Source organism: Sabethes cyaneus, chromosome 1 (genome assembly GCF_943734655.1).
Source record: "Sabethes cyaneus chromosome 1, idSabCyanKW18_F2, whole genome shotgun sequence".
Classification (NCBI taxonomy): Eukaryota; Metazoa; Arthropoda; class Insecta; order Diptera; family Culicidae; genus Sabethes; species Sabethes cyaneus.
In genome coordinates, this window is record NC_071353.1 from 99,455,457 (window position 1) to 99,479,260 (window position 23,804).

General features: G+C 40.6%; 4 protein-coding genes across 5 annotated transcripts in view; 1 reads left to right on the forward strand and 3 right to left on the reverse strand.

The window, feature by feature from the left end:
- LOC128733181 (ras-GEF domain-containing family member 1B-like) overlaps nt 1-8,782 on the forward strand; it is a 64,863-nt gene extending 56,081 nt beyond the window's left edge. For both annotated transcript variants that reach the window (XM_053826854.1, XM_053826855.1), the window contains one exon: nt 7,772-8,782. In XM_053826854.1, coding sequence (XP_053682829.1) covers nt 7,772-8,018 — 247 coding nt within the window. In that variant the 3' untranslated portion in view covers nt 8,019-8,782. The remainder of the gene's footprint in view (nt 1-7,771) is intronic.
- A 9,223-nt stretch (nt 8,783-18,005) lies between these two features.
- Nucleotides 18,006-19,661, reverse strand: LOC128746010 (uncharacterized). The gene has a single exon (XM_053843064.1). The coding sequence runs from the start codon at nt 19,659-19,661 to the stop codon at nt 18,006-18,008; it is 1,656 nt and encodes a 551-aa protein (XP_053699039.1).
- An 848-nt stretch (nt 19,662-20,509) lies between these two features.
- On the reverse strand, nt 20,510-21,715 carry LOC128746011 (uncharacterized). Its single transcript, XM_053843065.1, has one exon. The coding sequence runs from the start codon at nt 21,713-21,715 to the stop codon at nt 20,510-20,512; it is 1,206 nt and encodes a 401-aa protein (XP_053699040.1).
- A 146-nt stretch (nt 21,716-21,861) lies between these two features.
- On the reverse strand, nt 21,862-23,176 carry LOC128746012 (uncharacterized). Its single transcript, XM_053843067.1, has 2 exons — nt 22,166-23,176; nt 21,862-22,068 (listed from the first exon to the last, which is right to left on the reverse strand). Exons 1-2 carry the CDS (start codon nt 23,174-23,176, stop codon nt 21,862-21,864), a joined length of 1,218 nt encoding a protein of 405 aa, XP_053699042.1.
- Nucleotides 23,177-23,804: the final 628 nt, after the last annotated feature.

The window sequence follows — 23,804 nt, forward strand, 5'->3', positions numbered from 1 at the left end:
CAACACTAGCCCATCAGCTGCTAAACTAAACTATTTGAGATTGTAGTAAGTGGCGTTATTCTTTCTCGTTTGAAACATTATATCTCTACCTCACAACATGAATTCGTGCTAGGTCGCTCCGTTTGCACCAACTTGCTTGAGTTTACCTCGTCGTGTATCTCACAAATGGAACAGGAAGCTCAAGTTGATGTCACTTACACTGACCTAAGAGCCGCTTTCGACCGTATTGATCATGGAATACTTTGCGCAAAATTTCGCGACTTGGAGCTTACGGATTGAGCTCGTACCTACGTGGCAGAGTCTTACGCGTTAAGCTCGGTACTTGTATATCTGCGCAATTTACAAATAATTCAGCAGTTCCACAAGGAAGCAACATAGGGACATTATTATTCATGCTGTTTTTTAACGACATCACTGTGTTATTAGCATCTGACTGCAAGTTAGTATACGCTGATGATTTAAAACTGTACCTGACAGTTCGAACTGTTGAAGATTGCCGCCGTTTGCAAATTTTGCTCGATAGTTTAGCTGGCTGGTGCCGGAAAAATTGACTCGTTATCAGCATCACGAAATGTGAGGTTATGACATTTCACCATATTTTGAAGACAGTTTTATTCGATTATTATGTTGACGGGCTAAAACTAAAAAAAGTCGACCATGTAAGTGACCTCGGTGTTCTTCTGGTTTCTAAGTTCACATTTCACCTACACCACGCCGGCGCCGCCTTGATATCGAAAGCTAGACGTCAGCTGGGCTTCATTTCCAAAATTGTCAGTGATTTTAGAGACCCACACTGTCTGAAAGCTCTTTATTGCTCCTTGGTCCGCCCACTACTGGAAAATTGCAGGTTGGTTTGGTTTCCACATCAGCTGTCGTAAAATTTACGAATTAAACGAATCCAGAAAAGGTTCGTCTGACTTGCATTGCGCGATCTCCTATGGCGAGTTCCTGTTAACCTACCACCGTATCCTGATCGATGCAGTCTACTCGGTATCGATACGCTGGATGCGTCGTAAAATGCAATATTTATAGCGAAACTGATTAATGGTGGTATTGACTCACCGACGCTGCTATCTCTCTTAAGCCAAGTGTCCACTATAGAGTTATTTTGGTAGAGTAAAAAGCGTAGAGCGTAGAGCGTAAAGACTCCACCAGCTGTCTGCACACTATAAAGCCTCTCTACCACTTTACCGCTCTACCTAGATAAGCCGTTGAGAAATTTTACGTAGAGCTCTACCACGCACTCTACGGGGTGTGTCTACTGGAGAAACTGTAGAGCTCAACCAAACACTATGTCAACATATCGTTTGGTAGAGCTCTACGCTCCATCTAACCTGCTAGATAGAGCTGTACAGAACGACTCCCCCTAGAAAAATTGACTTGGCCGACCAATAAAATGGTCGAAAAAAATGCCGGGGCTATAGCCCCCCCTAGAAATGAGCGCTAGTTCCGCCAATGGATTCAGCATAGGAAAATCAACTCTCACTCGGTTTGTTTACGCTTGCGACATTCGCCCTTTTGTTAGTTCTATCTTTAATTATATTTTTAAGTGAAACTATATGAAGTATCTCTTTATTGTCCAGGAAAGTAATTTTACATTATGATAGGCCGTGTTTTTGGTTATGAATAACAGGTAGGGTGGTTCTACTTTACACAATGATCGCAGAACATGACAGGACGTCATGCTTTCGTTCCAATGGACTCTAACTTTCTGACAGCTCAAGCACCCACACTAGCGAACACGAAATACGCGTGTATATACATGATGTTTGCCTCATTTTGGGGAAGAGCTGATTTCTGTCTGCCTCATTTTCAAGCATGAACACACACATAACTGGAAAGCTCTATTCTCAGTCACCTCACTGCTCGACTGCTGGACTGTTCGATTGCTCAACTGGTCGACTAGACTGCTCGGCTGGTTTCTTCGACTAGACTGCTCGATTTGATTACTCGACTGGACTGTGCGATTCGACTGCTCGCCTCAACTGCTTGATTGAACAGATCAACTTGACTGCACGACTGAACTGGTCGATTGAACTGCTTGAATGGACTGTTCAACAAGACTGCTCGATTTAAATTCTCAACTAGACTACTCGATCAAAATGCTTGACTAGGCTACTCGACTAAACTGCTCGATTCAACTGTTCGATAGGACTGCTCGACTAGACTACTCGATTCAACTGCTCAACTTGAAAACTGAACTGTGTTTATTCTATCGCACAAAATGACGGCATGAAATTGAATGAAAGTTGCTGTTGACTGCTGTTAAAAAGGTCCAGGAGGAGTTCTGGTCGTAAGAATAAACAGCATTTGGCGTATTAGTGGACAGAGCAACAGATCACACTGAGTCGACGCGAAAAGCAGATTTTTCTGAAGTCTAATTAAATTAAGAGGGATTTTTTTTCTAACTCAACTGGTTACACCGATCGATAGTTACAGTATAGTAAACTTTCACCGACTTCCCAGGTAACCAATAAGCATCACCAATGCAAGCCAATAAGCATTGAAGTTGCCTTAAATGTTACCAAAATGCCATTTTGGCAAAATGTACGGCTACTTTACTGTTAACCTTCTTATAGTCCTGAAAATGCTAATTTGCAGTTATTACCGACACGAAGAATTTGAATAGAATATTGGATGCCAATTTGCAACACCTATGCAGTCAAAAAGCTAATATCTAGATAGAATTAACAAAAGGGCGAATGTCGCAAATGTAAACAAAACGAGTGAGAGTTATTTTTTGCAGGACCAGCATAGGAAAATCAACCCTCACTCGGTTTGTTTACGCTTGCGACATTCGCCCTTTTGTTAATTCTATCTTCATATACAACAACGTGCAGTATAGAATGCCAAATATGCTAATAAGCGGTTGATTTGCTGCTTACATTGATGCTTATTGGTTACCTGGGTTATTTCGCAAGTGCTAAAAATAAGCGTAAATATTATGAAACGCTTTTTTCTAGTAAAAAAACAATTTGTTCTCTAGCAAAGCGAGTTGAACAACGAAACTAAATCTAAGATTTTCTTCACCGTATTGTTTATAATAAGGTGATATCAACCCTATTCACAGCATTTTGACGTAGGACTACGTCTTTGTTTACTATACTGGGACTGGGTAGCACGAAAATGGTGTGAAAACGAAAATAGAAGTGTAACGTTTGAATGAAAGATTTCAAATAGTAATAACTACTAAACTACTGAACGAAACTGAACAATTTTTGTGTTGTTGGATAGATAAAATGACCAGCAATTTTATGGAGGGCGCAAGAGGGGGGTTCCTATACATTTGAAACACAAATTTCCTCATAACTCTACAACTAATCAAGTAAATAGTTGATAGTTTTTAGAAGGCAGGATTTTTTTCTATGGTGTACTGAGACCTATTCGTCTCTTAACAAGGGGGCTCCTATACAAATGAAACACAAATTTCCTAATTGAGCAAATGGAACCAAATTTGGCATGTGGGGGTTTTTGGAGGAATGAATTTATTTTATGACGGTTTGAGACCCCTCACCTCTGTGGTAGGAGGGCAAGGACTCTCTACAAAAAAAAGGAATTTTTGCGAATGCCATATTTTCTCCTATGTAACAAGCGGTAGACTGTGAAAGTAAACTAGTAAAACCTTCTCGGAGCAAGAGACAGTGAATCGACGCCGCTAACTTACGTGCCTGTTGCCATTCATGTCAAAAGAGGACATTCGAATGGTACGTCATATTTGTGATGAACGTGCTTTGGCTTCAAAGTGAAATGAGTCATTATTGATTTTGTACATTTCAAAAGCATTTTGTTTGAAACAAAAATGTTGTTCATGAAAATATATTCTTACTTACTTACTTAGGTGGCTTGCCGTCCTAAGACAAAGCCTGTTGAACAAAATTTCTCCATGTAACTCGGTTGAGGACTACCGCTCTCCCATTCCTCGGACACCGAGTACTCTCCGCCAGATCTCGCTCCACCTGGTCTAACCATCTTGCTCGCTGCGCTCTTGGTCATCTTGTTCCTACCGGATTTGAGGCGAACACCATATTTGCAGGGTAGTTGTCCGGCATTCTTGCAACATGTCCTGCCCATCGTATCCGTCCAGCTTTAGCCACCTTCAGGATACGGGGTTCGCCATATAGCTGTGCAAGTTCATGGTTCATCCTCCGCCTCCATACTCCGTTCTCCTGTACGCCGCCGAAGATCGTTCTTAGCACTCGTCGTTCGAAAACTCCGAGCACTCGCAGGTCCTCCTCGAGCATTGTCCATGTTTTTATGCCCGTAGAGAACAACCGGTCTAATAAGCGACCGTAATTGCTTGTGAAGCCCATAGTAAGCACGACTTCCGCTGATAATATGCCTCCGAATCTCACGGCTGGTATCATTGTCCGCCGTTACCAGTGAGGCAAGGTAGACAAATTCATCGACTACCTCAAACTCATCGCCGTCGATCAATATAATACTGGCCAAGCGGTGTCGTTCGGCCTCGGTTCCGCTGTCCAGCATGTACTTTGTTTTAGACGTATTTACCTTTAACCCAATCTTTTCTGCTTCGCGCTTTAGTCTGGTGTACTGTTCAGTCACCGCCACAGATGTTCTGCCGATAATATCCATGTCATCGGCAAAGCAGACGAATTGACTAGATTTGTTGAATACCGTGCCCCGCGTGTTGATATCCGTTCGGTTCATAACACCTTGTAGCGCTATGTTGAACAGCAGGCATGAAAGACCATCACCTTGACGAAGCCCTCTGTGTGATTCAAATGAACAAATGAACAATCCACCCGAAATCCGAACACAGCACAGTGTACCATCCATCGTAGATTTAATCAGTTTGATGAGCTTCCTGGGGAAGCTGTTCTCGTCCATGATTTTCCATAGCTCTTTCCGGTCGATGGTATCATATGCGGCTTTGAAGTCAAGAAATCAATGATGCGTGGGAACTCTGTATTCACGACTCTTTTGGAGGATTTGCCACAGTGTAAATATTTGATCCGTTGTGGACCGACGACCGAGCTTCGACGAAGCCGGCTTGATAAGTTTCCACAAATCTATTTGCAATTGGTGATAGATAGCAGGAAATGATTTGGGACAGCACTATATAGGCGGCATTGAGAACGGTGATCGCTCGATAGTTCTCACAGTCCAACTTGTCGCCCTTTTTATAGATCGGGCAGATAACCCCATTTTTCCACTCCTCCGGTAGCTGTTCCGTATCCCAAATTCTAACAATTAGTCGGTGTAACAAACGGCCAGCTTTTCGGGTCCCATTTTAATAAACTCCGCTCCGATGCCATCTTTTCCAGCTGACTTGTTGTTCTTTAGCTGCATGATGGCCTCTTTAACTTCGCCTATCGTTGGGGCTGGCACTTCTTCTCCGTTTGTTGTACCGTCGAAATCGCTTTCCCCGCCGCCATGGTTCTCCGCCTGGGCGCCGTTCAGGTGTTCGTCGAAGTGTTGCTTCCACCTATCTGTCACCTCACGATCGTACGTCAGAATACTGCCAGTCTTATCCCGACACATTTCGGCTCACGACACAAAGCCTTTGCGGGATCCGTTCAGTTTCTGGTAGAACTTTCGCGTTTCCTGAGAACGATGCAGCCGCTCCAACTCTGCATATTCCTGCTCTTCCAGGTAGCGCTTTTTCTCCCGAAAGATTTGGTTTCGCTGCATCTTCTTCTGTTTGTGTCTTTCCACGTTCTGACGTGTGGCACTGCGCATCTTGACCGCCCGCGCAGCGTTCTCCTCGTTCATCACCCTCCTACATTCATCGTCAAACCAATCGTTCCGCTGTTTCCGAGCCACATGCCGATGGAGCTCTCCGCTACACTGCTGATGGCTGTTTTGATAGTGTTCCAACAGTCCTCGAGAGGGGCTTCGTCCAGCTCGTCCTCTTCCGGCAGCGCAGCTTCGAGTGAATGCGCGTAGTTTGCGGCGACGTCTGGTTGCTTCAGCCGCGCGAGATCTAGCCGAGGCTGGCGTCGGTACCGAATGTTGTTCACAACGGAGAGTCTTGGGCGCATCTTAACCATCACTAGGTAGTGATCCGAGTCAACGTTAGCGCTTCGATAGGATCTGACGTCGATAATGTCTGAGAAGTGCCGATTGTCGATCAAAACGTGGTCGATCTGTGATTCTGTCTGATTTGGTGACCTTCATGATTCTGATGGATTCTTTGGTGGAAAAAGGTACGGCCATATTCTTGGAGGCGACAAAGTCGATAAGTCTTAGGCCCATTTCATTGGTCCGCTGGTGTGCACTGAACCTTCCAATTACCGGTTTGTATTCCTCCTCCTGGCCGACCTGAGCATTGAAATCCCCGATGACGATCTTGATATCATATTTTGAGCAGCGGTCGTATTCACTCTCCAACTGCGCGTAGAATTCATCCTTGTCGTCATCGGTACTTCTGAGGTGAGGGCTGTGCACGTTGATGATGCTTATATTGAAGAATCGGCCCTTGATTCTCAACCTGCACATTCGAGGATTGATTGGCCACCACCCAGTCACCCGTTTCCGCATCTCGCCCATCACTATGAAAGCTGTAGCCAGCTCGTGTGTGTTGCCGCAGATCTGGTAGATGGTATGTCCATCTCTGAACGTACGTACCGTTGAGCTCTTCCAGCACACCTCTTCCAGTGCTACGACGTCGAACTTGCGGCTCTTCAATAGGTCGGAGAGCACTCGAGTGCTCCCTTGGAAGTTGAGAGATCGGCAGTTCCACGTCCCGGGTTTCCAATCGATAGTCCTTTTTCGTCGCGTGGGTCTATTCCGATTGTTCCAGTAAGAATTTATTTGTTCTTCGTCCGTGCTTTAGTATTTTTCGTGGGGACGGCTTGCAAAGCCTGCTACACCAACCCCCTGTTTCGCCGGAGGGCCAACGAAGCTCGAAAGAGCCCTCCTTTCCTGTCAGCATACGACCTTGGCTTCCACCGGGGTTGGTTACCCGATCTCCACCAATGTTGCTCGTATCCCTGCTGGTACCTCGAGTAGGTAGGAATAGGAGTTGCTGAATAAGAGGCTATGAACCACTGTAGGGTCTATTTTATGCCTACACGTGCACAAGGCACCGACGGTACGCATTATTCAACCGTTTACCAGCCAAAATATATTCACTGTGCACTGTGGTCAGATTGGCAAGAAGAATGCAGTGAATACATTTTTAAATACAGAACCCCTGTTTTGTGCCAAAAAACTGCTTCCAAAATTGGGCTTTCCGAAGAAAAGTTGATGGCTGCTAGTTTCCCGTTAATGTTATTTGTAACCAAATACAGTACAGTAAAACCAATACAGTAAGATTATTGAAACATGTGAAGCTACGCATATACATATTCAATACAATAATCTGTGGGCTGATCATTCCTTACAATTTCAACCTTTATGATGCACACAAGTGATGTTTAAAAGAAATTTTTATATCTCAATGGAATGGTTGCAGGCGTTGTACTTATGAACCCACGTCCACGTATTTTCAAAGCCACCATTGCAATGCATTCAATGAAGAGTTGAATCTGAATATCTCGCTCTTCTCTATTAAATATTCATATAAACAGTGGCGCTCAAAAATTCTTATAAACATATATATGCCAGAAATGCAGTTTACATTAGTATTTGATCTAATAATCTGATATAGTCCTACGTCACCCTTTCGTACAACCCTTTTTTTTTATTTTGATTATCATGTATTTTTGTACCTTTTGAAGGCATTTACCTGGCCTTAATTCGTTTCAATCTAAACAGTATAACAAATCAGAATAATAAATTGCAATAAAATATTTTCTCAATTCCACAGATTACCAAATGGCCATATTAATTTCGAAAAGTTTTGGCAACTTGCCAAACAAGTGAACGAGTTCATAGGTTGGAAACAGGTTACGTGTCCGTATGAGAAGAACAACAAGATCATCATGTTCCTACAGACGAACAGTATTTTAAACGAAAACACACTGGCGATGGCGTCATTCGATTGTGAACCACCGGAGAATAGTAGTGAGAAGGATCGTTATAAAACTTTGAAGCACGAACATTACAACAACTAATCGTAATATTTATTTGGTCCAACAACACAAGCAAACTTGCAAGTTTTGCACAAACACTGCTTGGAAAAATTTATATCGTATTTTACCAACGCAAAGTATTGCAAATGATTAAATCTACTTACATGAAGTCAAAAACATACAGAATCGAGTAAAGTAAAGGATAAATCTCACCTATACACTGCATTTACTGATAAAAGATTTTTTAGATATTTTATACTTACGAAGAACTCTTTTTTAGAATTAAGCTACTGTCTAACAAATACGCTAGGTAAAAAAGCAATTCATGTCCCCATTGGGCATAGGTTTGCCGGAGTCTAAGGCTAACGTAAAAATATAAAATATTGTATCAGTAACAAGTGTGGTACGTACAAACGTACAATTTAGGACTGCCTGTATGGTTAGGTATGCAGAATTTTTCAAAAAATTCATAATTTAGTTGTATTTTTTTCACCCAGTGAATTTTTATCAGGCATTCAAATGTATTTCAAAAATATTAAGAGAAGCCTTAGCAAAATTATTAGCTGCAGGTCACTGTGATTAGTTTTGTTTGTTTCTTGTCTAGCTTTGGTTATAAGTATTTATTTCGTTGTTACTCTTTCTCGATTTTATAGATTTTATTTTGCTTTGTTTTTTCGTTTGTAATGTATATATGTATTATACATAATGAATTATGTTTCGTTAAAGTGCAAGTTCTAGCTTTAATTTTTGATTGCAAAATTTATGGTATTAAAGCGCTAAAATTTCCTTAGTAACCGTAAAAAATATCTGCGTTTAATAAAAATAATGATCGAATAACCAATCAACTTTGAATTTTCTTTGTTTGATATCTTCCCAATACCAACCAATAAGCATTACCAATGCAATTCAAATGTAAGCCTGTTTGTTTTTACCTTTGTTATACTATAACAAAGGTTTAGGAATTGGTCGAAAAACACGAAATTGATCCGAGGCCCGGAGGGCCGAGCCACATATACCAATCGACAGGGTTCGACGAACTGAGCAATGTCTGTGTGTGTGTGTGTGTGTGTATGTGTGTATGTATGTGCGGGGCGCAACTTTTCTATCGCCTGTTTCTCGGAGATGGCTGAACCGATTTGTTCGCTATTAGTCTCATTTGAAAGGTATTATTGCCTAGTATATCACTATTGAATTGTTTCGTGGTCCGACTTTTCGTTTGAAAGTTATAAGTAAAAACGTGAAAATTACGTGACACGATTTTCTCCGGAACCAAATGACCGATTTCAACGATCTTAGTATCGAATGAAAGCTCTTATTAAGGCTAAATTTTTCGAATAAGTTTTATTGAAAACAAATGAGTAGTTTAAAAGTTATGCTTAAAAAACCTGTTTTGACAAGGTAATAATTATCGCCTGTTTCTTAGAGATGGCTAAACCGATTTAGGCGCTATTAGTCTCATTTGAAAGGTAACATAGCCTAATAGATCACTATTGATTTGTTTTTTGATCGGACGTTTAATTTGGAAGTTATGAGCAATTGAATATAACACATTAAAATTTACAATAATTTATAACGATTTCATCCAAGATAGTTTATCTAGTTTGATTTATTTTGGCATCAAAGTAGAGATTTTAATGCTGCAAATATATCTGCAAAATTTCAGAAGACTTGGTTTTGCCGATCAAAAGATATTAACCCTCCAACACTTGTGCCAACTTTTGTAATACGGTTACTCGCGCACACAATGGTCCAAAACCAAAAAGACATGCGCTCTAGAGTTTTGACTGCGAAAACTTGGTTTTAAATTTATGGAACCTTCGTAAGAATTTCTTGAAATTGAAAGCTCTATGGTCTGGTGGAATTTAAATTTTGATTAATCCCCCTAAAAGTGAAATAAAAAAATTATTTTTCTTCAGCTTCAATATAACATATTGATGTGTTCTGCAAAGTTTTAGAACATATTATTACAAGAAATTTTGTTGAATGCAGTAACCTTCTATCTATTCAGCGAAGATAGCAAAATCTTATTTATTGTGTATATGAATTTGTTAAATCAGTTTTTCTATTTTAGCTCTTTTTGTAATTATTGTATGACTTGTTCATGTACTACAAAATTGTACAAATAGTAAAAATACACAACTTTGCTGAAAATAGCATACCTCTATGTTTGCTTGTTTAGGAACCGTAGAACTTTGATTATAAAAAATACCCAAATTTTGACCCCGAATTACTAGACTACCAGCAGACGGATATTTTTTAAACATTTTACATTTGCTGATAGTTTTGCTGCATACAGACACCATTTTTCCATATGAAGAAATGAGATAAAATTCCAGTTGGGGTCAATTGCGGTACACCTCACATGCTGACTGCGTCGTTTCTGTGATGTCAGTTTATGCTGATCTATTTTCCCAACAATTTAAAATATTAATGCATTGAATAATTATGACATTTTGCTCATAACAAGGTAATTGAAGAATATACGTTAGTTAAACAGCGATTTGTAACTTTATAACAATATGGCATTCAAAAACCTACACGTGTTGTACAAAATGTGTGAATAATTGAAGGTTAATAAAAATTGATGAAATTTATTGATGTCAATCAAAAAGAATGGCATTACAGGAATTTATGCATAGTTCAAAAACCTATAAACTAGACCTTTACTACGGAATGTATATGTTAAAGAATAATATTTCCTCTTGCAACTTGCTTTTATTTGCACTTACTCAAATTAGTAACAACCAACTTACCCTTTCTCAGTAATTTCATGAAAAAAGGAACTATCAAAATTTATAAGTGCTGCTATTTTGTTCAAATTTTGTAAACTTATTCAATTTCCAAAAATTTTATGAAAACCAACGCACTACGCAACGTTAACCAATAGATCAGCGGTTCCCAAATGGGGGTTCGCGAACCCCCAGGGGTTCGCCAAAACTTTAGTTCGCTGCAGAATAGTATAGGGAAATCCGTCAGGGGGTACGCGACCCGAAAAAAGGTTGGGAACCGCTGCAATAGATGAATTATGTTCCAAAGACGTGTCGATTTCTATCTCAAAGAGCAAGTAAGACCGTATAACAAAGGGGTTCCTTTCACCACTAGGTGGATTAAATCGGGTTTTTAAATAAGCATTTAAGTCGTTTTAAGTGCTACCTAAATATTATTTTGGCAAAATATGCAGCTACCTCACTGACAACTCTTTTTAGTCTTGACAATGCTTATTTGCAGCTGATTACCGACAAGAAGAATTTGAATAGAATTGCGGATGCCAATTTACAAAAGATACGCAGCCAAAAAGCTGGTATACAACAACATGCAGTATAAAATGCCAATAATCGATTGATCTACTGCTAATGTTAATGCATTCAAACATTCCACGGAGTAACGATTTTAAAAAAGATGAAATTTTATATTAGTTTATTTTTTTTAAGATCTCGACTGTTTGTTTCAAAGAGCGTATCCGAAAATGGTAATACTGTCTTCCGGGGATACTTGCAACACGTTTGAACTTTGACTTCATATAACTTCCGAAGTGTACCGTTTAGATCCAGGTGTAAGTAGCCAAAACTTGTATAGTGGTCAGTACTGTTGATTTACGATTATAAGAAAAAAATGAAAGCTCTTGCTAAATTATAAAAATTTTCAGGAAGTTTTATTGAAAACAAACATGTAGTTTAAAAGTTATGCTTTAAAACGTGTTTTGACAAGGTAATAATTATCGCCTGTTTCTCAGAGATGGCCAAGACGATTTATGCGCTATTAGTCTCATTTGAAAGGTAATATAGCCGGATAGATCACTATTGAATTGTTTTTTGATTGCACTTTTAGTTTGAAAGTTATGAGCAATCGAAGTCACACGTTGAAATTTACAATACTTTATAGCGATTTTAACCAAGATAATCTAACTAGTTTCAATTGTTTTAGTATTAAACGAGAGGTCTTAACACTGCAAATGTATTTGTCAAATTTCATAAGGATTGGTTCTACTGGTCAAAAGTTATTTAAAAATGATTGATGAAATTTATTCAAGAAAACTTTAATGACCAAACCTTTAATCGGACCAAACCTCAAAAACAGAATAATATAGTAAAAATGTGTAATTTTTCAACGGGTGTTTCTTTGGAGCAGTTAATTAATAAAATATAGCACATTTTCTTACACTTTTAGGGTGACCGTGAGTCCACTTAAAAGGGTGACACAAATTTTTATTTTTAAAACGCGTCCAAAAAAATAGCGTCTTCACAAAAATTGTAGAACACACTAAAATAAGCAACTTTGCTGCAAATAGTAACTATCTATCTCTTACTGGTTGCGAAATTTAATGATTTGTTTAAAGAAACCACTTTAAAATCAAGCAAAGCAAAGCCATGGGTGTAAACGTCCTTCAGAACTTGACCCTTCTTTATCGACAGACTTCGCAGCCGGTTATTAAAGTACAGGAAAACTACAGGCTAGGACAAAGATCCTATTAACTCTGTAACGGCACCGATCAGTCGAGATTCGAACATACGCCGATTGGCTAGGCTAGCATTGTGCCCCGAGGCTAACAGCCACTTTAAAATCAGTTCTGCTCAAAAATTCTGTACACGCTGTTTTCATTGCTTTCATATGTTCTATAAAGTTATTTAGTAGGTTAAAATGCACTATGAAGATTATTTATCGCTAGGATGGATGGATGATCTATGGATGATAACTAGCACAGCATTAACAAACAGTTGAATTAAGTTCCGAAGACGTGTCGATTTCTGTATAATCATTTCCAGCTCAAAACGCTAAAAAAAGTCATTTTTACTCGACTATTTTCGATTGGAATTGGAATTTGAATGTGAAAATAGTTTCTTTCTAAACCTAATATTTGACGAGCAACATTTCAAACGGTCCAATGTGCAAATGATAGATTCTCTTTGCATCTCGTCTCTTAGGCTTATTACGGCAGCATAAATGCACCTGAATGCGTCTATTTTGCATGAAACGGTTACTGGTGTTATTGGAAAGCTTATCCTTTAGAATAATTGGGTTGAAATGTATTTATGCCACCGTAATAAGCATAAGAGAGGAAACGCAAAGAGAATCTCTCATTTGCACATTGGACCTTTTGACATGTTGGTCGAGATTTCCATGTTTATCTGTAAGTAAAAAATAAAAAGGTTTGACAAAACGGATCTTTTTTTAAAAACGGGGGTACTACCACTAATCGTATCAATCGGCACCAAATTTAAGATTTTTCTTTTCTGACCTAAAATGAACAATCTGGCAAAATTTGGTTCAAATCCGATTACACGGTTATCGGATACTTTGCATGTGTTGACTAATAGATAATTTTTAGATTTCACATCAGAATAACTTGAGAACGGCTAGGCCTAAGAAACAGTTTATATATGAATTTAGTTCAAAGTGATACGTTTGTAATTTGACTCTGACAGTTTTATGAAAATTACAAATTTAAATACAAAACAAAAATAATATTTGTGCTGGAAATGCCCGTATCAAAAGACATATAAGATGGTATAACAAAGGTTCCTTTCACCACTAGGTGGATTAAATCGGGTTTTGCTATTTTCTCTGGCTGTGTTTTTACAAATCTCAAAAGTTATAAAAATCTTTGTCAGCTACTACCAACAAAACAAAAAAAAGTTTGTTCCAATACGTTGTGTAGTTTCTGAGAAAAAGGAACACAAAGTTTGAAAATCGTGGTTTTTCAGGAGCGGCGTTTTATTCCGTCGAGGTTGTTTCATACCGCACTGGAACGCTTATGTACATGATCGTTTTTCGGTCACTTCCCGTGGTCGGGTCGTTACAAAATTAGTATCAAAATAAGCGAAAAAGATTGCAGAATCAAAATCTGAATTAAAAAATAATGAATTTTTCAAAAGTTTTAGTCGTTTATGTCCCCTTAACAGGGATATATACTTCAATTGATGCTTGTGGGATAGTAATTTATCAAACATAAGGTATTTGTCACAGAGATAGAATGTTACTGTCTTCAGCAAAATTTCTTATAATAATATGCTCTAAAACTTTGCAGAATCAATGTGTTATATTGTACCTGGAAAAAAAATAATTTTTTTATTTCACTTTTAGGGGGATTAATCGAAATTTAAATTCTACCAGACGATAGAGCATTTATTTCAAGAAACTGTTCCAAAGGTTCGATAAACCTAAAACCAAGTTTTCCCAGTCAAAACTCTTGTGCGCACGTTTTTTTTTGTTTTGGGCTGTTGTGCGCGCGAGAAACCGTGTTACAAAAGTTGGCGCGAGTGTTCGAGGGTTGATATCTTTTGACCGGCAAAACCAATTTTATCTGAAATCTTGCAGATATATTTATAGCATTAAAACCTCTAATTTGATGCCAAAATAATTTAAACTAGATAAATTATCTTAGATGAAATCGTTTTCAATTATTGTAAATTTTAATGTGTTGTATACGATTGCTCACAACTTTCAAATTAAACGACCAATCAAAATACAAATCAATAGCGATTTATTAGGCTATATTACCTTTCAAATGAGACTAATAGCACATAAATCGGTTCAGCCATCTCTGAGAAACAGGCGATAATTATTACCTCGTCAAAACAAGTTTTTCAAGCATAACTTTTAAACTAATTGTTTGTTTTCAATAAAACTTTGTGAAAATTTTAGCGTTAATAAGCAACCAGCGTCCAGCAGCAACAAGCGAACAGAAGCGTGAGAGGTGATCGGTTAAAATTATTTGATAAGAAGCGAACATTAGAATCAATCTAAATTAAATAGAATTAAAATCAGTGAGCAAAAATTCCTCAAATCTTCATGAACATATGTTTCGTTCTTAAAACAACGGTTTTTCGACGTGATATGCTGGAAATTTAAGCCTTCTTTTCCGTCTTCTTGGGCAGCAACAAAGCAGTCTGGATCAAGGTTAGTCAAGAGAGGTTTTCTGATGTTCAAATTTGTTTTTCACCCCCGCTGGTTACCCTTGACGATCACCGAAATTTTCAAAGCGGAAACTGTTGAATGGATAAACAACGTCGATGGTTGCTAACCAATCCTTCCGCGCACTTCTGTTCTACAAACTGTGAAAACTAGATCACCTATTTTAACTCACCTTGGTCTGGATGTTCGGAGACACTTCTCATAGCAGTGGTGACACGGGACAGCAATTTGTTCAACTCTTTGTTATTACGGATGGCCAGCTGCAAGTGACGATAATTCTGATCGTTTCGTTGTCGCGAGCAGCATATGTCCTGCCAATTCCAGAACTCCTGTCGCCAGATATTCCATCACGGCAGCGAAATGAGTGCTCCAGCTCCAACACCTCGCTTGGTGAATTTGCATGTCTTCGTTGCCTTATCCGTGGGAAGCAGCAACAGCTGAAGGTCAACAATTTTCGATCGGATTCTATAGGGCGTAAATTAAATACAATCATAAGGAAGCTTAACCCATAGCTTATATCGTATATATTTCTGTCATCCGTGCTAGGGAAGCACTGACGAGGGAAGGCAAAAATATGAAAATAATTCAAATTTTCAAAATCAATTCAAAAACAAAAATTTTTCAAATTCCATTTCTAAAACAAAATCAATAGTTTTCTATATTTTCAATCGATTTCCCGTTCAATTGGTGTAAATATCTTGGAAATCTATTGAAAATTGACTGAATTATAAGCCGAAGCGTGGAAACGCGTTTCTACATTGATGACGTAATTTCCAACAACCAATCACGAAGCGAGAATTCTGGTAAAACATAGGTTCATTATTTTCAATTTTTCAATAGTTCAACATCAAGAATCCACACCTTTCTTTATTTGGGTCAATTCTTAGAAGATTTTCCAATCGATTGGTGTAAGAATATTGAAAATCGGTTGGAAAACCGCTGAGCTATTAGCGCTCAAAACCTTTCATTTTTCGTGACGCTCGCATTTTTCGATTTTTTGGAATGACACCCTATCTCAAAACTTGCCGAAAGACGTAGTTCGTAGTCCTTTAAATTTAAGGGGGGAAAGTCGGAAAAATCGAATTTTATTTTTTTGCATTTTCGAGAGGATTTTACCTTCAGAAATGTCACGCCAAAAGGATTTTTTTGATATCTGATCTCGTTAGAAGGTTATGGATGGCAGAAACTGTGGGGTCACCTCAAGGGAAGTACATCACTGGACGAAACTTTAAACGTGTTTTTCTCGAAACCATACTTTTTCAACTGGCGGTACGTGTATCTCAGAATCTAGTGGTCCGAATTGGCTGAAATTTTTTTTCAGGATGTAAAAATGAATAATCTAAATTGTTACGTAGCCGTTTTTTGATATCTCAATTTTTCAATTTTTTATGAGCTCGCAATTGGCGATTTTTGATGAAAAAACACTTTTCTTTTGGAAAAATTGCCGCCATTTTGGTAATTTTTCGAATTTTCAAAAACCCCTACGTAACAATTTAGGTATTGATCTAAAGCTTCCACATCATCCTCGAAATCCGTTTTCCGATACTCCGTTGGTTCTCGGTGTCGCATCTGTTGCCGGAATCTTCGGCCATCTTAATCCGAGTAGAAAGGCAACACGCCTGTACGCCACAACAATCGTTAACGGAATCTCTCTTCGGTCTTTTTCGCTTTCGATTTACCCCTGCACAACAAGCAGATCGTAATCACAAGCTTCGGTATTCGCTTCTCTTTCATCCATGCACGTATCCATATACAACATGTTTGCATTCTCACGGCTCGCGAAGTTGTCCCGAAAATGTTCAGAATTATTTCTATCTCGCTTTAACTATTAGCGAATTCATAAATTAACCTGGGTTCGTGCTAACTCGATCCCGAAATTTATGAACGCTACGCGCAGTTTGACAGATCGACCCGTAAACCGTAATGCTAGACAGTTTTAACCTGCGCTTCAAACTGAATGCTGTCAGTTTAACCGAGATGCAATCTCGGTTAATTCATGAACGCTTTGACAGCACTTCGATTAAAACTGAGTGCTAATCGACCCGAGCCAGGTTAATTTATGAATTCGCTATATGTATCAAGATAGTGTCGTGAAATCAATGCGATATTTCCCTAGGTGCGGAATACATGTTTCGTTTCGCATACACTGAAAGATATTGATCGAGCCGTGGGTGCTGTAGATGCCGGGTTTGGAGGGATTTCTTTCCGTTCTCCCAGAACGGTGCCAACATCCACTGGGAAGGAAATTCACTGCGGCTTCACTGGTAGCGTAGCACAATCTATCACTTCACTCGGTTATTGGAAGCAGAAATCATATATACGATCGCCCTGATCGTAGCGCGTAAAGGCTTGGCCTTTGATCGGAAATTCACTGTAACCGTTAATCTTTGAATCACAATTGCAGAGAATATTGAGATTCGGATGGTCATACACTTAAGATACACTTTGCTGCTTTGGGTTCAATTTATTAAAGTGCACAACGGACGCGTGTAGTGCTTCTAATGGGTTTATTGCAACTGGTCGTTATCTTACAGTAACTATCGATCGATGCCGATATGTAGCGATCTAGTTAAGCTCTTCTCATCTCTCTTATCAGAGAGTCAAATTTTATGGAGTGCGTTTAGTATCACGATATTTAGCTAGCTATAAATTCTTAACCTAAGTATATATGTAAACCTTTAACCAGTTGATTGGCACGAAAAAGAAACTATTTACATTATATAAATTTGCAATTAATAATAAAATTCTACAATTGAATTTTTCTATGATTAGAGTACTGATCATTCCGGCCACCTTGAAACGTGGTTTCAACAAAATCCTCTTTCCTGCTCATCATTGCTTATAACCGTCGACGAAAGTACTAAGCTTCGATGACACAAACAATAACTACGTTGCAGTGGCTCATTCATCTTCTCCTCGCTATCGGTCTGGCTCTACTCGTGAATGGGTTGATCCATTATTGAGTAGAAGCGTTCTCACTTCGTTTTTCATCTGTAAACAACAAAAGACCCGGTAGAACGAACAGGGAATGTTGAATGGAATGGAACGATGCTCACCTGATCGCTTTCTAAAAGCGCATTGAGTTAGTTTCGGACTACTCTACCGATCTTTGGAGTTTCAGCATAACGTTTCTGGGCAAACAGGCTCTGGATCATGTGGTAATGGCAGCATGGCGATTCTCGCTATTGGTCTGACGACGTTGTCGGCTACTGCTGTTTTCAGCGTTACGACCCGAGTAACACCGTCTTTCCCTGGGTGAAGCTTGATGATTCTGCCTAGTGGCCATTTCGCGGGTGGTAGATTATCATCCTTGATGACCACGATGCGTCCCACCTCGATCGGTACAGGACGTTTGCAACCCTTTGTTGCACGGGACTGTAGTTGGGCCAAATATTCTGGATACCAGCGCGCCCAAATGCGCTGGAGATTCTTTTGCGTTTGATGCCAGTGATTTAAGTGGGAGTCCGACGTGTGATTAAGACTGGGTTCCGGCACAGCTTGTAGGTTCGAACCGACCAGGAAGTGGCCTGGTGTTAATGCTTCCAGGTCGGTAGTTTCGCTGGGAATTGGTATCAATGGTCTGGAATTTAAGCACATTTCAATCTGTGCCAAGAGAGTGACCATATCTTCCTGGCTAATGCTAATGTGTCCTATTTCCCGCAGGAGGTGCTGCTTGGCAGATTTGACTGCAGCCTCCCACAGTCCTCCAAAATGAGGAGCACGGGGTGGGGAAAACTTCCATTCAATCTCGTTATTGGCGCACCAGTTCACAATTTGGTCTCGTTGGGTTCCCGTCGACTTTAACATCTCGTATACATGGTGTAGCTGATTAGATGCTCCTTTGAACGCAGTCCCATTATCAGAATGGAGTTCCCGAACATAGCCACGACGGGCAGTGAAGCGACGTAGTGCTGACAAGAAGGCTGCTGTCGATAGGTCAGAGACCAATTCAATATGAACAGCTTTCGTTATAAAACAAACGAAAATGGCAATGTATGCTTCAGTTGGCCCGCGTCTACGGGTTGGGGATTTCAAATAAACTGGACCACAGTAGTGCGACCAATATTTCTGACGTATCGTAGAGAGCATTAGCTGTGGACCAGCGTGTAAAAGACGTTTATGGTAATGGCTAACTAGAATTTCAGCTAAAGGATGCCTGGCGGATAGGACTATTGGATGCTTGATGTCTTCGGGGAGTTCGGAATTGGACAAGCGACCTCCAACTCGAATTATACGGTCTGTACATATGAACGGTTTTAGCCATTTAAGTGGCGAGGATTTCATGTCGCTTTGATCTTTCGTTGGACTTGCTAGTATGGTTAACTCTTCTGGGTAAAGCTGGGCTTGAGCTAAGCGGGCTAGTGCGTAGTCCGCTGCCTTCAGATCGTTTGTAGTTAGCACGACATGTGACATACTATGGAGAGACTTCTGAGGTTTCTTTTGAGAAAGACGAATGAATTTCATGCAATATCCGAAAACACGACGAAGTTTTGTGTACGATGAATACTTGGCGAATAAATGGTCTGCAAATTGGGATTCTACTAGGGTTGTTGAAATCATGGCTATCGTACGGGCTTCTTCGACGATGGGAGCTGCTTCTTGCTCTGGGATTTCCGAATGTGGCCAGTGACATGGCGCTAAGGCTAACCAGGATGGGCCATTCCACCATCTGGTTTGAGATAATATTTCGGGAGGTTGTAGACCGCGAGAAAGTTCATCGGCTGGGTTTTCTGCACCCGGCACGTGTCTCCAACTAGTTCCACTCGTTGACATCTGTATAAAGGAAACGCGATTCGCTACGAATGTTTTCCAACGGTTGGGCGGTGATTTAAGCCACTGAAGTACCGTAGTCGAGTCTGATCAGAACGTGGCATGAGCGGGGGTTTTCATGGCTTGTGTAACCTTCTGATACACCTTGGTTGAAAGCTCAGCAGCGCACAATTCAAGTCTGGCTATAGTGTGTTTGGTAGAGATGGGTGCTACCTTTGACTTGGAGGTGAGCAGTTGTACGTTTACACCGTTGGAGTTCTCCGAGCGTACAAAACAACATGCTCCATAAGCGGACTCTGACGCGTCGCAGAAAATGTGGAGATCAATTTTTGAAGCAGCTGGCACAGCAACAAAGCGGGGAATCCTCAGTTGATCAAGGACGTGAAGCGTTGCATGAAATCGTTTCCAATCGTCTTGCAACTTCTGCGGAAGAGGTCGGTCCCAGTCGTAGGGTTTATTGTTATCCATTTTCAGCCTCCATAGCCGCTGCATGAACATTTTAGCAGTAGCTATTACGGGACCCACAAGGCCTAGTGGGTCGAATATCTTTGCAATGTACGAAATAACTTTCCGTTTGGTTAGGATCGATGCTGGTAGAGACAACTGAACGTTGAAGCGAAGCATATCACATCTTATATCCCAAACTAATCCGAGGGTGGATATCGACTGCTCTTCTTGTAAATTGTGCAATGTTTGAATGGCTAAATCTGCTACGGGAACATCCGCCAATACTTCTGGAACGTTAGATGCCCATTTCTTCAACACGAAACCTGCAGCTTTCAACATCGCATTTATTTGTCGACGTTTCTCTACGGCAGTATCTGGATCATCTGCACCGGTCAACAGATCATCTACGTAGAAGTTACGGCTTCAACCGCGCCTGGATACATGTGTCCATCTTCTTCTGCCAGTTTAAGCAGCGTACGGGTGGCCAGGTATGGAGCGGAGGCAGTTCCGTACGTAACTGTGCAAAGTTCATAGGTATCAATAGGATCTGAGGGGCTCGCACGCCACAAAATACGTTGAAGTGATTGATCGTCTGGGTGTACCTCAATTTGACGGTACATCTTCTCGATGTCTGCGACGAGTGCTACACAACGGAGCCGGAATCGTATCACGATCGAGAGTAAATCCTGTTGCACTACTGGGCCGACAAGTAGGGTGTTGTTTAACGAGAATCCAGAGCTGGTCTTACACGAGGCATCAAACACCACGCGTACTTTGGTGGTGGTGCTCGACTCTTTGAATACTGGGTGATGCGGCAAATAGCAATGCGGCTTAGCATCGCAAACAGGATCGATCTTTCGCATGTGGTGGAGGTTGGCATATTCCTCCATAAACTTGAGGTAGGCTATTTTTACAGTGGAATCTTTTTCGAGGCGTCTTTCTAGGCTATAGAAACGTCGTATGGCAATCGCGCGCGAATCGCCAAGGGTGACTTGCGGATCTTCGGACCGAGGAAGGCGAACAACGAACCTTCCGGATTGAACTCGAGTGGTGGTGCTAGCATAGATTTCTTCACATCTTCTTTCTTCAGCGGAATGCAACGGACCTTGGTATACGGCTTCTAGCTCCCAGAATCTTTGGAGTTCGGTATCCAGTGCTTTGTCGATATTGGATATATAACAAACAGGCGGAGTATACGGTAATTTGATTGGCACTTTCCCAGAAACAGTCCACCCAAACACTGTTTCAATTAGCAAGGGTAAATCACTGCCTAGTGATATGCGTTTACCAGTGTGTATTTCGTGATAACATTCGCCTCCAATTATGATGTCGATTGGTCCTGGCTCGTTAAAATGGGGATCCGCGAGTTGAACGTTTGGGATTTTCCATGGGGTTGTGCTGAGGGATGCAGTTGGCAGATTGGCAGTAGGTTTTTTCATTACGAGAAACTCGAGAGTGGTTGAGAAATTGTTCATTCTTGATCTGACGGTGGCTGATATTTGTTGCTTTATTTGCTTTACAGAATCTCCTATTCCGGCTACCGCGATGTCTACTGGATTTGGACGAATGGCGAGGGCATTTGCTAACTTCTTGGAGATGAAATTAGACATCGACCCGGAATCAAGCAGTGCTCTAACAGGGATCAATTTTCCATATTTATCGACTACATGTATAGCAACCGTTTCTAATAAAACCGTATTGTGGTTTGATTGGACCGACAGACTAATTGCTGGTGGATTTCCAGATCCAGAACTTCCTACATTCGCTGACGTGGATGGGGTTTGTTGTATACAAACGTTATCTGATCTGACAACAGGAGTGGGGGATGCTTTATTGGGTGCACTTTGGTCGTGCAATAACGTGTGGTGCTTTGCATGGCATGTTCTACATTTAAACCTGGACTTACAGTCTCTCGCTTGATGGTTCGTACGGAAGCAGCTCCAACACAAGCTTCGCTGACAAACTAATTCACGCCGTTCAGAAACAGAAAGCTTTGTAAACCTTGGGCATTGATACAAAAGGTGCCTTTCGGGACAGGCAGGGCATTGAGGCATATTTACCTTAGGCTCGGATGTAGCAGCATTGGCCACGAATTTGCCACTATTGGATTTCTTTGGAATGAATCCGGCCACCTTAATAGTAGCTGGTTGTGAACGGTGTTGCAAATCACTAGACACGGACTTGAGCATGCGCACATGCTGTATTAGGAATTCAACGAGCTCTTCGTACGTGACATCATCCTTCTGGCGAGTTTCTTGCTCCCAGGCTCGAATTGTTACCACATCCAGTTTGCTGGTAAGAATGTAGACTAACGGTGTGTTCCAGGTTTTAACCGGTTCTCCTAGTTTCCCCAAAGCCTTCACATGGCGTTGAAAGTCATCAACCAACGTATTCAGATCCTGGGCGGACTCGCGCTTCACTGCTGGTAACTCATATAATCCCCTAAATAACTCCTTTTTCAGGAACCGCTTATTGTCAAATCGCTTCATCAGAGCATCCCATGTAGACGCATAATTATCTGCCTGCACATCGGTGGTCTCAAACGGCTTCTTGGCATCTCCCTCAAGTGCCTGCAGCAAATATTGTAGCTTGTTTACTGAAGGAATATCATCATTGAAGTGGATCATAGATAGAAAATTATCTCGAAAGGAAATCCAGCGTGACTCATCTCCGTTGAACTTTGGCAAATCAATCTTTGGTAGCCGATGATGAAAACTAGCCGATGATGGTTGGTGACTGAAGTTAGCTAGAGTTGAATTTAGTATTTGCTGCTGATTGTCCATCTTTGACAGCAAGAAACCCTTTAGCACACAAAATCGATTTTCGAAATCAGCTCGCAATTGTAAATGTTGCTCAAACGCATCGGGTTTATCGAGCATTTCTATCTCAGCCTGTGCTTCAAGAAACTCTCTATTGAGCCTATCAAGAGTCTCTAATCTTACATTTGTTTGGTTAGAATCACTTTCATGGTTGTAATCTTCCTTGAACTGTTCTATAACATCTCGAAGTGAACAAACTCGCTTTCGAATCAGTAGATTCTCAGCTAACCTTTTATCCGCCTTGCTAGTCATCACTCACCACTCGATTCACTGACCTTTTGACTGGAGCGACACGTGTCGCAGATAGTTTTACCGATAACGAGAACAGCACAGAATTCGTTCGTTTAATCCTTCCCGTCGCGCTATGCTGTTCTTACGCGATCAGAAACGACGGAAACACCACGATAATTCGTACGATATTCTCCTTCCCGTCGCGATCGTGATGCTTCTACGCGACCGCGATTGATCGACCGAAAGTAGACACGTATAATCGATTCGAATTAGCTCCTTCCCGTCGCGCCGTGCCTCTTTACGCTACGCGGATCCGCTAAATAACGCCACCAAATTGATTAGCTTAGCAGGATGACAATTGAGTAATAGTTAGTCAGACGTCTGTCATCACATTTAGGATACAATTATTTTGTCATGCAATCAATTTATTTATCTAATATTCACACTGAAATGCCTTTTTGTACCTCAAAACATGCTATTTATTATATTATATCGTGGAATGCCGTCATGCGTTGTCTTGCAGTGACAATGGCCTAGACACAATGGCTCACGATAAGTATTCCTTGAGAAATGGCGTATCTTTGTGTGGTCGATTGTCTATTAACCACTTACCGCAATGGCGAATACTACCTCACGTGTTGGGGTCTGG